The 15,906-nt window shown below is 37.0% G+C and overlaps 1 protein-coding gene across 5 annotated transcripts in view; it reads left to right on the top strand.

Moving 5' to 3' along the window:
• LOC140492052 (rho GTPase-activating protein 26-like) overlaps positions 1–13,718 on the top strand; it is a 284,972-nt gene extending 271,254 nt beyond the window's left edge. For 3 of the 5 annotated variants that reach the window (XM_072590711.1, XM_072590714.1, XM_072590713.1), the window contains 3 exons: positions 8,262–8,372; positions 11,132–11,223; positions 11,948–13,718. In XM_072590711.1, coding sequence (XP_072446812.1) covers positions 8,262–8,372; positions 11,132–11,223; positions 11,948–12,051 — 307 coding nt within the window. In that variant the 3' untranslated portion in view covers positions 12,052–13,718. The remainder of the gene's footprint in view (positions 1–8,261; positions 8,373–11,131; positions 11,224–11,947) is intronic. The other 2 variants (XM_072590712.1, XM_072590715.1) reach the window with 1 other exon arrangement.
• Positions 13,719–15,906: the final 2,188 nt, after the last annotated feature.

The raw sequence follows: 15,906 nt of genomic DNA, 5'->3' as shown, positions 1-15,906 counted from the left end.
GTCTATCCACTCTAACTCCATTTCCCTGCACTTGGCCCATGCAAAGCATTGAGTAGAGGAATGGGAGGTCATGTTGTGACTGTGCAGGACATTGATTAGGCCACCTCTGGAATATTGTGTGTAATTCTGGTCTCCCTCCTATCAGAAGGATGTTGTGAAACTTCAAAGGGTTCAGAAAAGATTTACAAGGAAGATTTACAAGAGTTGAAAGATTTGAGTGATAAGGAGAGGCTGAATAGGTTGGGGCTGTTTTCCCTGGAGCATTGGAGGCAGAGGGGTGACCTTATAGAGGTTGATAAAATCATGAGGGGCATGGATAGAGTAAATCGACAAGGTCTTTTCCCTGGGTTGGGGGAGTCCAGAACTAGAGGGCATAGGTTTAAGGTGAGAGGGGCAAAATGTAAAAGGGACCAAATGTATGGAATGAGCTGCCAGAGGAAGTGGTGGATACTGATAAAATTACAACATTTGAAAGGCATCTAGGTGGGTATATGAATAGGAAGGGTTTAGAGGGATATGGATCAGGTGCTGGTAAATGGGAGTATATTAGGTTAGGATATCTGGTCAGCATGGACGAGTTGGACCGAAGGGTCTGTTTCCATGCTGTACATCTCTATGGCTCCATATCCTTCTAAACCTTTCTTATCCATGTATTTGTCCCAATGTCTGTTAAATGTTGTTAATATATCCACCTCAACCACCTCTGCTGACAGCTCATTTCATAAGTGTACCACTCCATGTGTAAAAAATGTTGCCCCTCAGGTTCCCTTTTATTCTTTCTCCTCTAACCTTAAATTGATGCTCTATAGTCCATGACTTGCCAAAATGCAAGACCTCCCACTTACCTATATTAAACTTCACTTGTCATTTCTGGGTCCACTTCTCCAGCTGATCGAGGCCCTGCTGCAATTTCGGATAACTTTCCTCCCTGATACCACCTATTTTAGTGTCATCTGCAAACTTACTAATCATGCTTTGTACATTCTCATCCAAATCATTGATATAAATAGCCAAGAGCAATGGGTCCAGCACTGACCCCTGAGGCACTCCACTAGTTGCAGGCTTCCAGTCCTACAAGCATCCTTCCAGTGTTACCTTTTGCTTCCTACCATCAAGTCAATTGTGCATGCAATTTGCCAGCTACCCCTAGATTCCATGCTATCTAACCTTTCAGAGCAGCTACCATAAGGAACCTTATCAAAGGCCTTACTGAAATTCACTGTCACAAAGCTGGTCCTTTTTTCTAAAAGCTGGTCCTTTTCTCAAGGATACCATGTCCTTGGTTTTTCTCAGAGGGGTTGTAAAACAATTCGGGCGCCGAACTGTTTATACGAAAACAAATGAGACTTTAGGCTACAGCTTTTATGTTTTAGAAGTAATCTGTCTAATGAAAGGGGAGTAGTCAGTCATGGAAGCTGAATTCTTGTTGTTAGTCAGTTCAGTTCAGCAGTGGGCTGTGTGGAAACAGGCTGCTAGACTCTGTCTTTCTGCCCTTCGACCTGTAAGCCTGTTTCATTTTTACTGTGTTTAAGGGGTTCGTTTATTGGGACTGTTGGCATATTTCAGAATAGCGTAATTAAGTCTAGTTTGGATAGACTGTGTTCTGTGGGTTTTTTATATTCTGTTCTTTGTGTTTCATTCTGTAATTTTGTGAGTAAATTTTTCTATTTTAAAATCTGGTAGTCAACCTAGCTCGCTAACTTCGGGTAATTTTCATTGTACACTTACCGAAACAAATTGCAAAGTTCCAGTGTGGGCTATCTGCTTAAGAATGTTTTAAGTGGTCTGGCCTAGTCCATCCCACCATGTACATTACATCTACCACCCTGCCATCATCAACCTTCCTGGTCACTTTATCAAAGAACTCTAACAAACTTGAGGCATGTTTTTAACAGGCCTGACAGGGTAAATACAGAGAGGATGATTCCCATCATGGGAAAGAATAGGACCAGAGGGCATTATTCAAGAATAAAGGGTCACCAATTTACAACTGAGATAAGGTGGGATTTCTTCTCAGAGGGTGACACACTTTGAACTCCTTGCCACAGAGAGTTGTGGGGGTAAAATCCTTGAGTACACTTTAGGCTAAGCTATATATGCAGATAGCTAGATTCTTAATCAGTAGGCTAATCGAGAGTTACAGGAAAAGAGAAGGAAAGCGAATGTGAGGAATGAGGATTAGTCATGATTCTATTGAATGGCAGAGCAGGCTTGAGGGGCCAAACTCTTGTTCCTATTCCTTATGGTCATCATCTTAAAATGTGTGCATCGGTTTCATCAGTTGGCCATCTCAAATTCAGTTTCCTCCCCCTGTCATGGGCCAGGCTAGACCACCTCAAAAAATTTCAAGAAGGCAGCCCAGACCCTTGTTTCAAGCAGATGTAAAATGGATAATGTAGGAGTTTTGCAACTGGCCCAACCACTTGGTTTTAAACAAAACAGAATTTATTTACAGATGAACGAATGAAATGTGAACAAAAGAGAACCGAATTTCAAATAACGTAACCTGTTTGAAAATCCAATCGACTCTGTTGCAACTTAATGATGCTGTTCCAAATACTTGCAACATCCCATAAACACCCCTTGGCAAAAAAAGGTACAATTAAACACAAGTTCTTATAGGAGAGATGTTAGAGAGAGAAAGGATCGACATGGAGCTGTTTCTTTGATCAGCAGCCTCAAAAACTGACTGCTTGCTAAAATCAAACCAAACTAAACTCTGAACTTGGTGAACTGGCCATCTCCCTTTCATTGTATAAGTGTTTTAAAAGAAAGACTTAAAAACATTCTCAAGTAGATATTTCCAGACATATCGGAACCTCTGCATTTACAACCCCCTTTTTTAAAAAAGGACAACATAACCTTGTTAAAGCAGCAGCATCATTACACTGTGGACCTCATGGTTACCCTCAGTGTTGAGTAATCTGCAGTGACTTGATCTTTAAGTCCAACTTGTAGGTATGTGGATCTTTGACAGATGATCTGATCAGTAATCACTGAGTTTTCTGTTTAAGAGAGAGATGGTCCTGAACCAGTGGAAATCCTCATTAGCAACAAGAGAGATGAGTAGATGGGCTCTTTCAAAGAGAGCTTTAGTGGCCTCCCAGATACACCTATGAGTTGAGGACTGTGAAATATCACAAAAGTCTGCGGTAACTCTATGAAATGATTCACTGGCAAAGAAATTCAGGGCAGCTGTTACCTTTAGGGCTACCAAGATGTAATTCCCATCTAGTCCATGAAGCCTCAAGTCTTTGCCCATCAAAGCTGGCAGAAGTATGAAACAGTGGCTCAGGATATCCTGAGTCATCATCAAATAGCTGCATATAAGGTTTACACAATGGCTTTTCTTTGATTATAGTGGCTTTTGTTCTGCTAATCCTTTTCTGGATGCTGTACAGCAATCATTGTTGTTGCTGCTGTTATTGGTATCTTAACAGTTTTCTAAGTCAGATGCTTTGCAGCTGGAGGAAGACAGAGTTTATCTGTGCCGTAGACCTTTCACTTTCTGGAGATCCATGAAAACATAAGTAAAAGTACACAGTGCTATTAATAGGACACTGACATCATTCCCTCCTGGATGTTAACCTCTTGGCTAGTTTCTAATCAGCATGTGCTCCATGTGATTCTGCATTGCTGTGACACTGTGACCATTGTCAATTGTCATAAGCCAAACCCATTTTGTGCCCTAATGTCATAGATGCAAATCTGCTGCCTTGCCTTCGGTTTTAAAGTGCCACCCTGGGATGAAATCTGTTGGCTGATCCTGTGCACTAAGTTGCCACTGTGGAGCAAATACAATATTTACTGTCTGAAGGTGAGAAAGTCATCTCACCAACTAAGGAGGAATTCATGTTTGTTAACATTTATCTCAACGGCAGGAATCTAACTTTTGGACTCTTGCTCAGTTAAATCATCACATCACCAATATTCTGGAAAATTAAGTTGTTTGTCTTTCTGTCTTGTTCCCCTTTTCTTAGAATTTTTACAGTCTTGTGGGAGAAACCTGAAATTCACCATGTGAGGACTAACGCTTGTAATAAAATGACAAATTGCTTCCTGTTTTTTAAACTGCATAATAATTGTCAACATCAGCAAAGGCTCTCAAAATCTGAAAAAATCATTTATTTGGTGTTGATAACATCATGCCCATGCAGATTCCACAATGCATTATAGAGATTAAAGCCAAGCTTGGATGCCTCAGGGTTAAAGATTAATTTAGGATGTACATATGCATGTTCCATTAGAGACTATTTAAGTTGAAGATGGAGTTATCAATCACAACACCAGGTAGTAGTCCAACAGGTTGGACTATATAACCTGGTGTTATGTGATTTTTAATTTTGTCCACCCCAGTCCAACACTGGCAGCTCCACATCATAAGTTTAAGATATTAGCCTAATTTTATATGCAGCTGTTGGAAGGAATCCAAGGTTATTTGTTTGGATGTTCAGTTCAGTCTGATATATTGGTAACTAATTATTCATTAAATTGAATGCAAGTTACTTTAACTAGCATTTATATAATCAGAAGACCAAAGCACCGTTCTCAAATCATTGTATCTGAAACTAATTTTAAATCTTACATTAATTAACAGTCTAGCATTTAAACAGATGTGTTAAATTTGTTTTAAAATGTATTAGATTAAGATGCACTATTTTGGTGAAAACTGGGACAAGTTATTATTTTAAGCATACATTATACTGATGCAATCCAACCATCCTAACTTTCCCCTGTCTGTGTCGTAATTGGATCAACCATCAAATCTATCCAGTGTTACTTTTGTTCTCTTCTTTCTGCCACTTCTCAAAAAAAAATTGTCATTGTTCTGGCTTGCAGTTTGCTTTTCTATTGTGAAGGTAAATTGTCTAAGCTTGGACTTTTACAATCAATATTTACCTATCAGATTCCTAATTCATGCTGTACAACCTTCCAAATCACAATGCAATAAATCAATAATGTCTTATAGTACATAAGTTGTAATTTCTTTTCTAAAGTTGGTTTTCTTGAAGTCAATCCAGGTAAGCATGAATTTGAAAAGCTTCAATTTCAGAGCTCTTTTTAAAAAGAACCGAGATAATAGTTTGCTATTTGGCACACATTTCCTGTTTCATGCTGCGTGCTGTATTTTAACTATCATCAGCTCTTTTAGCATTTTCCTTGTACGTAACACAAAATACTGCGGATGTTGAAAATTTGAAATAAAAACAAGAGTAGTTAGGAACACTCAATGCTAAGCAGGACTTGTGGAAAGAATGAAAGGTGACCTTTTGAGTTTAGGTCCTTCGTCAGGTGAAATGACCTGACAAAGGAGCAGCGCTCTGAAAGCTTGTGATCCCAAATAAACCTTTTGGGCTATAACCTCGTGTTGTGTGACTTCTAACCTTGTTCACCCAAGTCCAACACTGGCATCTCTACATCATGGCTATCTTCTTTATACAATCTGTGATTTAGTTAATTGGGAATCTGACATTGAGTTATTCTATTCTTCATTGATCAGTTTTTCATTTTATTGTGACAATAGCAGCCAATGAGAATATAATTATCCTTCACATTTTTCAAAGAGCTTACTGTGTCCTGACCTTCGCTTATAATAAAAAAAAACTAGGAATGCTCAGCAAATTTGGCAAAATTTGTGAAAAAAAAGTTAACATTTATGGTTGATGACATTTAATCAGAACTATCTTGATTTTCTTTAATGCTTGGATCACTGATTCACTATTTCCTCCCTAATGCATCAATCATAATTTGTCAGCTGACTATATTGAAGAAAATGAATATCTGACACTATCCTCACCACAATGAAGCATTCCACAATCTTTTATTCAGTTCTCCAATGATTTTTGTTTCCCTCATCTATTTCATAATCTAGAAATTTTTCAAGTTAATCTGCTAATTTTTCAAGATATTCTCTTTCCTAGTTGTAGTTATGATATCAATGGAATATTCAGTTGAGCCTCTGAGGTATGCTGTGATGTTTAAAGTGACCTCAATAGTCAAGTGAAGGAGACTCTGTTTGCAGATTGGAACTAGAATACCATATGGCCAAAATGTTTACCTTACGATCCTCATGTAAATAAATATTATTTTAAGAAATGTCTTGAGTTCTGGCTTGAGGTTATATCATCAGACACAAATCCAAAGAATCACCAGCAGCACCATCTGTCCAAATTTGTCTTTTTCTAAACCTACAGGTTATTGTTTGCTTTTTGCTGTACTTTTTGATTACTTGCCTCATTCTGAAGATCTGGTCAGGACATCCTCTTTGATATCGTGTTGATTTCACCTCAGATTTACAGGTGCTATATCCTGTTGAGAAGTACTTTAAACATTGTTGTCCCTGGCCCCAAGACAAACTGCAAATCCTCATTTCTTCCTGACATTTTTCTGTTAGTTTCCAAAGCAAACACACTTTGAAATTCTTAGTGTGTGGGTGTCATGATGACTGCCCCAGTATACTCCATTTTCAGAAAAAATCTGCGGATGCTGGAAATCAGAAACAAAAACAAAAATTGCTGGAAAAATTCAGTATATCTGGCAGCATCTGTGGAGCGAAAGCAAAGTTAATGCTTCAGGTCTGGTAACCCTTCTTCAGAACTGATTGTAGCTAAGATAGTGTGTATAAATGTTATAAAGGAGGAGTGGGGTAGGGAAGGAGTAAGCAATACGGGGAGATGGAGCCCAGAGAAAGAGAGAGAGAGAGAGAAATGGTTGGGATGACGAAAGCATGGGTAAAGGTCAGCCCAGGAGAATAAATAGGTGCTAATGGAGACCTAGCTGACAGTGGTTGTTTGTAGTAGCAGCCCATGTGATGACAAGGCCTAGTGTGTAGGGATTGGGGTAAAGACATTGGAGAAGATGCTCAGGCCCTAAAATTATTGAACTCGATGTTGAGATCTGAAGGCTGCAGAGTCCCCAAGCAGAACACGAGGTGTTGTTTTTCCAGATTGCGCTGAGCTTCACTGGAGCACTACAATCAGCCCAAAACAGAGCTGTTGGCTCGAGAATATTGTGGGGTGTTAAAATTGCAGGCAACTAAAAGCTCAGTCATTATTGCAGACAGAACGTAGGTGTTCTGCAAAGCAGTCATCCAGTCTGTGCTCCATCTCCCCAGTGTAGAGGAGACAACATTGTGAGCAGCAACTACAGTTGAGTGAAGTGTAGGTGAATTGCTGTTTCACCTAGAAGGTGTGTCTGGGGCCTAGGACAATGAGGAGGAAGGAAATGAACAGGCAGGTATTACACCTTCTGCGATTGCATGGAATAGGGCTGTGGGGAGATAGTGGGAATGGAGGAGGAATGGATCAAGGTTAGAACCAGACCTTTCAGGAATGATATCAGGAAACCCATCCACATCGAAAGCTGTTGAATGGCCAACATCCTGTTCTGTATTCCTGTGTTCCTATGCTCCCGTCTCCTATTTTAATGCATCTTGTATTTTCTGCAATTTCACTTATATTCTTTTATCAACTCCCATTTTGTGTGGTAATCGTACAATGTTTTGGCGGTTCTGGTTTGTTTCGTATACCAATGAAATCATTTTGGTAGAATTTTACTGAATAGTTAGCAGGATACAAATGAGAAATTCACTGTGAATTCAGAAAGGTTAGCAGTTGTCCTGAGTTACAAAAACGACTGCTGCTGTTGGAATATGTCTGTTTTCTGATCCTTCGTTACCTCCACTGCATTGTCGTGCTCTCTCCATCCCCCAATGTAGCTGGTATTTTTTTTTATCTAATGGAAGAAATCTAAATTTGGATTACCTTAATGTGGAGAATCTGTATTTCAGTCAGTTATTAACAAAAGATGTTCAGCATCAACATTTTATGGTCGTCAAGGATACCGATGACAGCTGGGTGCCAAAAAGTTATGGGAAAAATAGATTTGTGATTTTTCATAGCCATACAAGGCTATGAAAAATCACAAATCTACTTTTCCCTTCCTCTACTTTATGCAAACAAAATGTTAAAAATATTGTAGATTGAAAGAAATAGCAGGAGTTTGTTTTAATATTCTTCTAAATCAGAGATTTTACCAAAATGTGTTTGAGTACTTTATTTCTGTGCTGTGATCATGTTCCTGTTTATTTGGAGTTCACTGTACTTACAATCATGTTAAAAACTGTTGCCAAAATGTCAGCAAGTTCACAAATAAATCCTTAATGTGTCATGCCAACCTAATGAATCTGAAAATCATGTCCTCTGTTTGTTGTCATTTTCATTTTTTTTTTCAGTTTTTAACACTGCTTATTGAATTTCTAGTCCTCTCCCTCCCAGTCCCAGCTCACCATTATCACCCTCGTGGCCCATGGTTTCAGCACCTTCAAGTCCAGTACCTGTTTCCTCAACCTCCAGCGACTCCTCCCCTCTCAGGTGTGGTACCAACTTTTCTTTTCAATTGTTAACTACTTCTGCATTTGGGGAGAAACTCAACCATTTCTCCCAAAAGGTTTTAGATATTTATTAGTCAGTGTGTAAATGAGATCACTGACTCAAATTGACATTTGTACATTCTTTAATGATAAGTTAATCTTATATTATCCATTTAGTACCAGGTAGCGAAATGGCTAAATTATGGTTTAGAGATCTTTAGCTAACTGAAATTCAGCCACAAGATTGAGGTTTTAAGCAGAAACTTTGGTAAATTTGCAATCAAACACATACAACACCTTTTATGGTGGTGATTGCTGTATCTCTTCAATGTAACACAACTTGATAGAGGCATAACAGCCAGTTAAGATTTTAAAAAGCCTATGAGAAAATGCAGATTTTACATAATAAACCAATAAGATTAAGACTTATCCAAACTTAAAAGGGGTTTACAAAATTGTGTGAAAAAATATTTTGAAAGTATATAACTATTTTGTTTGCAATGCTTTAATTCCAATAAGAAAAAAATACTTTTATCATAAATTATATTAAAGCTATTTTAATAGCTGTTAAGTAACAAATAATTATAGAGTATCATGATGTAGAACAGTACAAAACAGATTCATACTCACTGATATTTTTAATGAATTATATTGGGATTGTAAGATATGTACACTGTTGAGTGTCTTACACCTGCCTATTAACTTTTCTTCAGAACACTAGCAAATCTAAAATATCTTTTTAAAAAAGACAACAGAATAAATTCCTGTTCTTCTGGGATTTCTCATGTCTGCCTGAATGTACAGACAAAAGCTCAGATCAATTCCAAAAGACATTTGCAAAGTGTACCAGTCGTCAGTATTACATGAAGTTGAAACTGAGGCTGGCTTGTCTTTGTCCAGCAGTAGTCTTCAATTCAATCCTTTTGACTCAAAGGAGTGGGTACTAAAACCAAGTAAAACAACTCTTTAAAGATGAACTGTAAAGGACATTCATAATTGCAGTATATATTTCTCACCATTTTTTACTATCTTATATGCTGAACAGTTTGTTTTTTCTCATAATTGTGTTTATATGCGGTGTGTTAAAATAATATTTCTTACAAGGGAAGATTTGAATTTTGTTTTGTTGAAGCATGATTATTCATAGCAATGTATCTTGTCCCTTGTCCTCATAACAAAATTCAGTGATTAAATTGAGTGTTTACTAACATTGTTTGTTTATGTTAAATTTTGATTACTATATCTAGCCATTTTGTTGGCTGTCTTAGCTGCTTTGAGTGTTCTTGATCATTCGTTCATGTTTCAGTTGCAAATTCAAGGATTTTCCTGCTAATTTTTCTCCTTGCTAATCTGGGCACTTGTGCCAAAAAAACTGCATGACTTTGGCCCACAGATTAGAAAGGCAACATTCAAACATAGTTGCAGTCAGTTACATTACCATTAATGTTCCAGACTCTCTCTTTTCCCTGCTTATGCCCTGTCCTATCTAATCAAACAGCATATTCCTCTGGTTGTTCATAATAGGCAGAGTACAGATCATACTCGACCATCCCACAATTAAAACCCCAAACAAATTATGTTTTGTTGGATGTCATTCTGCAATTGGGTAGAAGCTGCTAAACCTCATGAGTGTGTTAATATCTGTACCAGCAGTCAATCAGTGATGATAAGTTGAACTTGTAACATGGTAGATTTACAATTTCTAGAAGCAATACACATTCGTACAGAGGGATTTATTCCCTGAAATCAAAAGGAATATGTTCAAGCTGTGTTCTCTTGCTTTTTAATAATGTGTTACTGTAATGAGTCCAAAGGTCTGTGTTGCTTTCTCATTAGATCAGAGATAAATTGACTACCAGTCAGCACCATTTCCTCTAGGATCATTTGGTTTTCTTGCATTTGTTCTTATGAGTGCAAGATGAATTCAACAACATGTCTCTCTTTCAGCAATACTTCCACAGTATTGTTTGGAAGCGTTTCAGGAGTTTGATCCCATGTTGGTGAAGGGATAATAATCTAGTTCCATACCAAGATGGAATGTGACTCAGAGGGAATATGGCAATTGGTATAGTTCCCATGTATCTATTGCCCTCGTTGACTTAGTAGTAGAGGTAAATGGTTTGGAAGATACTATTGAATGAGCCTTGGTGCGTTGCTTCAATTAATACTGAGCCGAGTATAAAATGCTGCCCTGTGCATTGGTGGTGCAAGGTGAGTGTATATTGAAGTAAGTAAATTTGACAGAGTTCAAGCAGATTGCTTTATCCTAGATGAATTTCTAAACAATGTTATTGCAGTCACGCTAATCTCAAGCAATTGGGGAGTATTCCATTAGCTCCTGAATTGTGCATTTTTGATTGTGGAAAGGCTTTAGAGAAGTTTGGAAATTAGTTACTCATCTCAGAATTTCTAACTATGACCTTTGCTTTTGTACATTCAATATCATATGTCTGCTTTAAGTTTCTGGTCAGTGATAACCTCCAGGATCTTGATCATGGGACATAGAACAGAGAATAGTAATGCTAATGATACTGCAATCATTAAAATCTATCTTAATCTGAAAGGCATTTAATTTCATCTTTCCTCTTTGTCCATATTTGAACAAAGTCTTGTCATGAGGTTAGAAGCTGGAAACCCCTTACAGAACCCAAACTGAGCATCAGTGAACAGTATATTGGGCTGTTCTGAACTGTTGAGTTACCTAACCATTGTTCTTATGACATTTTAAAGTAAATCCTCTTAATACTATCTCTTTCACAGTATCCAATGTCGCAAAGCTCGAGCCTTGTATGCATGTAAAGCAGAGTATGACTCAGAATTATCCTTTAGTGCTGGAACCATGTTTGAAAATGGTAAGTGTGCAGAAAATTATATTGATTTAGAGGTTGTTCAATCAAACTTCTGTATGTTCACAACTTGCCTAAAGCAGTTATGGTTTAGCTATAAAAGACTGTCTGAAGAATTAAATCTTGAAATCAATTTAACATTATCGGCTGAGCTTGCATTGCATTTTATTTGCATATGCTAGAAGCTACATATATATTCATCCCATTCTGTGTGGTTAAAAGGAAATTGTACATACAATTGCACCTTTTTCATTGAAGCAAGGAACATTGAGACTGTCAATCCTGATTGTCAATTCCTTATGGCATTCCTTGACCAGTGTTTGATTCAAAATTAATCAGCTAACTAAGATTGGCAGTTTATAGATCCTGCTGCATCTCCATGCAAACCATGGCACAGCCAATCAGCCTGGTCTTTTCATGCTTTATAAATTATCTTCCCTTTCAAAGTTTGTCCTCATGAGTGCCAGATGAAACGCTTCAACCTCATGTCTCTTTTTAGCAATGTGTCTTTTTATCTCTCTAAGCAGTTATTCTCCTTAGAGGCTGCACACAATGGAAGGTACTGTCCAAGGTTTTCAATAAAGCAAATGCAAGTGAGGAGACTTGACACTATGCAATACACAATATCAATGCAAAACTTGTTAAATGAACCATTCTTTGCTTCCCCTTGGTGAAGACCTCTTGTTCTGGAGATGGTCTAAAAGAGTACTTACACTCTCAGGATTAACAGTTGTGTGTTTTGCAGTTCATTCATCCAAAGAACCTGGTTGGCTTGAAGGAACATTGGATGGGAAAACTGGACTAATTCCGGAAAATTATGTTGAGTTTCTATAGCCAAAGGTGCAAGACATTGTTTCGGAGCACTACATGGTATCCATGGCAATGTGCGAAGACTTCAACAAGATTTTAGCTTTTAAGGTTTTATTTCTATTGCAGAAATGCAATAAGGAACCATTTGTGAACTGGAGATGGATGATTAACTTCAACGCTAGCTTCTACTGTCCCGTAGTGTTGATTTGATTCACTGTTAATTTATCGAACCAGAGCCTGTAATTATTTCTGAAGGATTTGTTTTAATTCAAACAGTCCCTGGTTTCCTAAATTAGGGTTTATTTTATCTGAACTATGCCATATCATGTATATAATGTAGATATTCATTCTATGAAGCTGGTGGCGAATGTAATCAACATGATGTAGGCAGTGTGTTACAGTTTTTCCTTTGCAAAGTATCTGTTAGTTTGCCATTTTATTTAACGATGTTTCCATCATTGACCAGAAATTCAGCTGGTTATACTACTTATCTACTAACAAGGATTTCTCCCAAATGAACTGTAGGAATCACATGCTTATAGAATTGTGATGATGCATACCAGAGGTACAAAGGGCTTAGAATGGTGACATCAGATGGTCAAATTTTATACTGAGATAAAGCTTACACCACTGTCTATATAATTATTTTAAAATCTTAATCACTATGGGAAACATTTCATTTTATTATTTTCAAATTATATATTGGTGATATTTGCAGGGGTTTTTTTTACAGAAAAAATTATTGCCCTCTGATGTAAAAGAATTGGATTTTAAGAATGTTACTGGTTTAAATAAAAATGTTTGTATAATGTTTTAAAAAATGACAATCCCGACCAAAAAGTGAGATGTTTCAAACTATCTCCATATCAGAATTTATTTTTAACTCTGTTGAAAAATGAATTTTAAGCAAAAATATATGATCTTAGCAATCTTCCTTCTCTTGCTTCTAAAGTTGGAGAAGTTATGCTTGTGCCAATTCCTAAAAAAACAGATCTAGTCTGGTTTCAAATAAATGTAATAATTTCAAACGGTCTTTGAAACCTGGAATTTCAAACACAGCAACAACAAAAACAAACATTTTATTTTTCCAGGTGCAAATAAGAAAAGGTTCCATGATCAGAATGTACATCCATTAAAAGGCTGAACCTACTACATTGGTTTGACATTGACCATAAGTAAAGAGTTATAGCAGTGTCTGTTTAGAACAAGCTTTATGTTAATTTAGTCATCCTGCAAATTTAGCTTTTTAAGGGATCATTGGGCTTTGAACTGCTAGGAAGGAACAGGATGAAAAGATTGAGGGAAAGAAAAATCTGGGAGAAGAAAGGGAAAGCTTTCATGATCTGTCATTCTTCTACTTGATTCAAACTGAACAAAATGTGTATCAAATGAAGATAGAGGTTTGTTTTATTTTAAATGGATATTGTGTTTTGAGGGATATTTTTGCTTTTTAAAATTACTAAACTCCTCATTACTAACTTAAATAATTAATGGCAAGCTTGCTGAATCCAGTTGGTTGTGATATCCAGAGTTTTGTGTGATTTTACAGCAGTGGTTAATGTGCCTTCCATGTGGTTCACTGTAACAAAATTATTGCTAGATAGCTCATCTCTTTCAAAAACATATTGTTATCAAAGCCGCATTGTCTGTACTTACCTTCAGATGAAAATAAAGTTATTTGGTATATGAAAGATCAGTGTATGATTTGTGTAATGAAATAAGATTATATTTATCTAATTAAGTTTGTAGTGTGCACATTAATTCAATGTTGCTAATTCTAATTGCTAATTAATTATTTAAAGTACTAAATTCCCACTTTATTGCTTAATTCAACTTATTTTGCACTGAGGTTATAGTTTTGAAAATAAGACTAGATTAGCAAGAGAAAACTATTTGCAAACACTTGTGCAGTATGTATCCACATGTGCAGTTATGGAACAGATGGTGCTGACATCCAAATATCAAATACATACCGTCAAATAAGTAGGTATTCCTTTCTTGACCACAGAGCAGAACCTTGCAGTTTCCTTGAAATTTAGAACATTTTTTTTACATTCTTTCATGGGATGTGCATATCATTAGCAAGGATGGCATTTGTTGTCCATCATTTATTGCCACTGAATAGTTTATTAGGCCAGAGAGCAAATAATAGTCAACCACATGAGTCTGAAGTTATATTTAAAAGCCAGCCTAGATACAGATGGTGGATTACCTTCTCAAAAGAGTATTAGTGAATTAGATGGGTTTTTACAACAATTGGTGGTCACAATTACAGAATATCACTTTCAAGTACAATTGTTACTAATTACATTTTAATTTCATCTGCTGCCATGATCAGATTTGAGCTCATGTCCTCAGAACATGCCCAGAGGCTAGGGAAGAATGGTGGCATTGTTAGTAAGTTATCTGCAGATGTCACTGATGGGAGCTGCTATCTTCAAAAGTTTTTTCAAGTTACTGCCAAGGGGTATTTATATGGGAAATTCTGATATAAATACCAATACTGCACTATTCTGAAAACAAAATTTAAAAATTTATGGCCATTATTTTCCCTTTTTAATGTTGACTGCCAGAGGATGTGATGGAGGCTGGTACAATTACAACATTTGAAAGGCAGCTGGATAGGTACATGAATAGGAAGGGTTTAGAGGGATATTGGCCAAGTGCTGGAAAATGGGACTAGATTAGTTTAGCACGTCTGGTCAGCCTGCACGAGTTGGACCGAAGAATCCGTTTCTGTGCTGTACGTCTCTGACTTTGCAGCATCTGCAGTCCTCACTATCTCCAAAGAATTCCATGGAGACATAATCAGACCAACAGATAACAAACAAAAAAAAGGAGATACAAGAAAGGCAACTAAAACTCTAATGTGCATAGACTTTAGGCGAAATGAAGATAAATAGGTTTTGGGAGCGTATTCTGATGTTGGAGGCCTAACGATGATAAGATGCAGAGCTTAGATGCCAGCAGCAGCCCAAAATTCCAATACTTTTCAGAGTACCAGATTCCTCAGTAGTTATATTACAGTGAGTCCTGAGGCACAATAGCTAGGGAGTGGAGAGTTCCTCATTCAAAATGAGGAAAAATATCATTGATGAATTTCTAGGGCTTACTAATTTGATGTTACTAAAATGATCTTTGTTATTTCTGATGGATTGTCATTTGATCATTATACATGCCAGTTTGTTAGCTTTACATCACCTTGGAAATTAAGCATGCTTTTTTTCTGTGAAATGGAATTGATTATAAAAATTATGTCAATAGACTAATCCATCAATTGGCAAAAAACTTTGTTGAGACTGTTTCAACACCCTGCACTGACTTAAAAGGTTTCCAATTTTATTAATGAAGACAACTCGTGGAATGACTAAGGCTGCACCGTCACTCTAATTCCACTACCCCATGGGTTGCAGAATGAGGTATCTTCCCAGTTACTGAAATGCCCAACTAAATACCTGGTTTTAAATCTTAAAACATCAACCAAGATTCTTAAATAATCTTTTGAAACCTCTTAAATAATAATTATTGGCTAATGAAAACAAAACAAAATTTATTAAAAGAGATGCAATGATTAGTTAAATGATAAAGCTTTAAATGCTCATTCCTTTAACTACCCCCAAAACAAACGTTAACAACTTGGTTTTAGCTTGTCCCAACCCATTGGTGAACCCAGCTTGAGAATATAGGCTAATTCTGTTCAGTTGGAGTTTATCTCATTCTGGTTCTGCCTTTGATAGACTAACAGCATTCATAATGTGTGGTAGGAAATTGCCCTCATGGACCAAGAACCCCAAACATAGCCAGTGGGCTGCTTATTGAACCTTCCCATCCAAACCCCCAGAAATGACTACAGTATTTGTGCCATTGATTTTGCTGTTG

Source organism: Chiloscyllium punctatum, chromosome 20, assembly GCF_047496795.1.
Source record: "Chiloscyllium punctatum isolate Juve2018m chromosome 20, sChiPun1.3, whole genome shotgun sequence".
NCBI lineage: Eukaryota > Metazoa > Chordata > Chondrichthyes > Orectolobiformes > Hemiscylliidae > Chiloscyllium > Chiloscyllium punctatum.
This window is presented reverse-complemented; position numbering and strand designations above follow the sequence as displayed.